The following is a 4264-nucleotide window of genomic DNA, read 5'->3' on the forward strand; positions in this document are numbered from 1 at the left end:
TTCTTCGTTCCCTCCTTCCCTCCCTCTCGGTCAGACCCGCCCTGCCCAACCCTGGGTGCAGGAAGCACCGTCTCTCCCCTCCGGCCTTTCGCCAGCTGCCATGGCTGCTGCAGGGGGACCAGGTGCCTGGCGGGGCCTCTTCGCCCTGAGCGCAGCCGCTCGGCACTCGCTGGACAAGGCCCTACAAGGGCTGGAGAAGTTGCAGCGGCTGGTGGAGCAGCCGGGGCTGGGGCTGAGGAACAGCCCCCCCTGCCTGCTCCAGCTCCTGCCCCAGATGCGCCAGCACCTGCTGCTGATCCGGGGCCAGCCTGGGGCCAGCCTGAGCTGCCTCTGGGAGGCCGGCTACTTCCCTGTCTACATCAACAACCTGCAGCGCAAGGTCAAGCAGGCCACCAAGCTCTTCAAGGGAGACCCGGTTGGAATTTTCCAGGAGGGGTCGGCCTCCAGGTACTGACTCCAAGGGGGCACCGTGGGGCAAGGAGGCAGGGAGCGATGGGAAGCCCAGGGCTGGGCTAGCAGGGACTGCAGGTCGGGAGTGAGGGGCACCGGCAGAGCTGAGCTAGCAGGGGTCTGCGAGTCGGGAGTGAGGGGCACTGGCAGAGGTGTAGGGATGTGGGGAGCCCAGAGCTGGGCTAGTGGGGGGCTGCGGATCAGGAGTGAGGGGCACTGGCAGAGCTAGGTCAGGGGAGCCCAGGGCTGGGATAGCAGGGTGAGGGGAACTGGCAGACCTGAGGGAGGGACCCCAGAGCTGGGCTAGCAGGGGGCTGAGGGATGGGAGTGAGGGGCACCTGCCCATAGGGAGAGGCTGTCCATGCCTGTTGGACTCTGGTGAAAGGGTGCGGCCCCGAGTTACTGAGTAACCAGCTCCTATCGCAGTGGAAGCAGAAACAGAACCAACAACAGAAAATGCCCAGATCCAGGGGCCTGGCTCCCTGCACTCCCAATGCCCATCCCAGCCTGGGTTCCCCCGGACAAGCTCTGCTGGTGCCCCTCACTCCTGACCCGCAGCCCCCGCATCCCAGCCTGGGTTTCCCCCCAGCTCTGCTGGTGCCTCTCACTTCTGATCTCTCCCCAACGTACAAACCATCTTTCCTTCTCAGTGTCTGTTTCTGGGTGCCTGGAACTGACATTGTGGGATGGGGCAGGTGTCTGTCTGTCTTTCCCCCCCAGCCTGGGGTTGTTCAGCTCCAGCAGTGTCTCTGGGCCTCTTTGATGCTGCAGAGAAACTGCCCCCCTCCCCTTCCCGTCCGGTCGCACTCCAAGTGTTTCCTGTTGACTGTGGTGGGGGAGGGGAGAGTGGACCTCATTCTCCCCCCTGCTCCCGTCTCTTCCCCCAGGAGGATGCTGACCAAGCTGTCGCTGATCTTCAGCCACATGCTGGGGGAGCTCCGAGCACTGATCCCCAATGGGCAGGACCAGGGGCATCAGTACCAGCCCAGCCAGCCACCCGCCAAGGCCTTCTGGAGAGGGACATGGGGGGCACGGTGAGATCCCTGATACCTCCATTCCCCATCTACACCCCCACTGTTCCCTTCCCAGACCCATGCTGAAACATGGACTCCCTGGTATCCTTGCCCCACTGCCCTCCTCCCCCCTGCTTGCCCCCCAGGTATCCCATTCACCTATCCCACCTGGGTACCCCCCTTCTTCCCCAGGGTCTCCCAACCTGCTACTTCCAATCCCCCATCAGCCCCATGGGCTCATCCTCCCTCACTGCCCTTTGCCCCCACAGGAGCCTGGTGTCATGGAGCGAGTTCCAGGCGGGGCTGCAGCGGGTTCACCCCATGGCGCCCGGCCCCATGGCGGCAGCCCTGAAAGCCACCATGGACCTGACCTGCAGCGACCACGTGTCCATCTTTGAGTTCGACATCTTCACTCGCCTCTTCCAGGTACAGGTGGGGGGAGGCAGGGCTGGACACGGGGGGCCAAGCTGTGGAGATGAGGGCTAGGAGGGGTAGTCGTCACCATCACACCTGCTCCCTCCATCCTTCCCCTCCCCAGCACATCCTCCCCCCGAGGGCCCAGATTGCGGAGGGCGGGGGCAGCTGCTGTGGCCAATGCCCATCCAGCCGGCTTCACTCTAGTCTCTGCCTCCACCCACCTTCGAGCAGGGCCCAAGCGCTGGCCTTAATCCTCAACAGGATGTGGCGTGTCTGTCCCCGCTCAAGCTGAGCTGACCCGTGGGCGGGGGGGTTTCCAGCTCAGCAGCAGCAGAGTTGCAGCGGGGTGGGGGTGAGGGGAGAGACGCAGGGCAGATGGGATAGGGGAGTTGCCCCCTGGCAGCACAGAAAAGCAATGGGGGTCTCGAGGGCGTGTGTGTGTGTGTGTGTGCAAGACCTCAGCATCCAGCGCGACCTTGTGCCCCTGCAGCCCTGGCCCACACTGCTGAAGAACTGGACGCACCTGGCAGTGACGCACCCGGGCTACGTGGCCTTCCTGACCTACGACGAAGTGAGGGCGCGGCTGCAAACCTACTCCAACAAGCCGGGCAGGTAGGGACCCCAGGGCAGGGGGAGTGGGGAGCGCCCCCTGCTGGTCCCTGCCCCACTCCCTGCAGCCCAGACCCCCTAGTGCCCATTGGGGCCAGCACTGATTGCCAGGGGACAGCACTCCCCTGCTGACCCCCTGCCCCATTCCCTGCAGCCCAGACCCCCTAGTGCCCATTGGGGCCAGCACTGATTGCCAGGGGACAGCACTCCCCTGCTGACCCCCTGCCCCATTCCCTGCAGCCCAGACCCCCTAGTGCCCATTGGGGCCAGCACTGACTGCCAGGGGACAGCACTCCCCTGCTGACCCCCTGCCCCATTCCCTGCAGCTCAGACCCCCTAGTGCCCATTGGGGCCAGGACTGACTGCCGGGGGAGAGCGCCCCCCTCTGGCCCCCACCCCACTCCCTGAAGCCCAGACCCCCTAGTGCCCATTGGGGCCAGGACTGACTGCCGGGGGAGAGCGCCCCCTGCTGGCCCCCATCCCACTCCCTGCAGTCCAGACCCCCTAGTGCCCATTGGGACCAGCACTGACTGCCAGGGGAGAGTGCCTCCTGCTGGCCCCCACCCCACTCTCTGCAACCTCTACCGACTTGTGCCCCCCTGAGGCTTTGGGATCACCCGGTGCCACTGACCCAGTTCTCCCCCCAGCTATGTGTTTCGGCTCAGCTGCACGCGGCTGGGGCAGTGGGCCATCGGCTACGTGAGCCGGGACGGGAGCATCCTGCAGACCATCCCACAGGACAGACCCCTCTTCCAGGCTCTGATCGAGGGGCACAAGGAGGGCTTGTGAGTGGGGGTCTGGCAGGGAGTGGAGTGGCCGAGGGTGTGATGGAGTGAGGCACAGCTCGGGGCCCTGCTGGGCAGATCAGCGCAGGGACCTGGGGGGCAGAATCCAGTTATGTTCCCGGGTCTGGTGTGGTCTGGAACTTGGGCCTGGGTCATTGTTTCTGCATCGGGCAGGATGGGTCTGGATTTGGTGGGTCAGTTCTGGCCGGGCTGAGTTGGGTTGGTTGGAGTCGGCTCTGGCCAAGGTTGGTTCTGGTCAGGGCCATGTGGGTTTCATTCTGTGTCGGTTCGGACTCAGGTTACTTGGATTGATTCCGACCTGCTGGGTCCTGGTGTGGATTTGTGGGGAGTTCTGGTCAGACCAGGCTGGTTCTGACAGTTTCCGCCCCCCCAGTTACCTGTATCCAGATGGGAAGAACGTGAATCCGGACCTGACAGAGCTGACAGAATCGACGCCTCAGAGCCGGATCGAGGTCTCACCGGTCAGTACCGGGGCTGCTTCACCCCAACCTTGCCCCCATCCGAGCCCCCTGTCCTGGTGTCCTCCCAGCCCCCTGAGCCAAGCCCAGCCTCACCCTCCTTCTCCCCCAGGACCAAGCCCAGCTCTACTCCCAGATGGGATCCACCTTCCAGCTCTGTAAAATCTGTGCCGAGAACGACAAGGACGTTCGGCTCCAGCCATGTGGGCACCTGCTGTGCAGGGACTGCCTGAACACCTGGCGGGTGAGTCTGACCTCTGACCCCTGACCCCTGCTGGGCAGGGACTGCCTGAACACCTGGCGGGTGAGTCTGACCCCTGACCCCTGCTGGGCAGGGACTGCCTGAACGCCTGGCGGGTGAGTCTGACCCCTGACCCCTGACCCCTGCTGGGCAGGGACTGCCTGAACGCCTGGCGGGTGAGTCTGACCTCTGACCCCTGACCCTGCAGTGTGGTGACTGCATGAGAATCAGGAAGGTCAGCCTGACCTCTGACCCCTACCCCCCCTGTAT

The 4264-nt window shown here is 64.6% G+C and overlaps 1 protein-coding gene across 1 annotated transcript; it reads left to right on the plus strand.

Moving 5' to 3' along the window:
- Positions 1-4021, plus strand: CBLC (Cbl proto-oncogene C). Its single transcript, XM_032778837.1, has 7 exons — positions 1-447; positions 1338-1484; positions 1733-1889; positions 2371-2492; positions 3137-3274; positions 3669-3756; positions 3866-4021. The coding sequence occupies exons 1-7, from the start codon at positions 101-103 to the stop codon at positions 4019-4021; spliced, it is 1155 nt and encodes a 384-aa protein (XP_032634728.1). The 5' UTR covers positions 1-100.
- The last annotated feature ends 243 nt before the right edge of the window (positions 4022-4264 follow it).

The sequence above is a fragment of the Chelonoidis abingdonii genome, chromosome 11, assembly GCF_003597395.2.
Source record: "Chelonoidis abingdonii isolate Lonesome George chromosome 11, CheloAbing_2.0, whole genome shotgun sequence".
In the NCBI taxonomy this organism is placed as follows: Eukaryota; Metazoa; Chordata; order Testudines; family Testudinidae; genus Chelonoidis; species Chelonoidis abingdonii.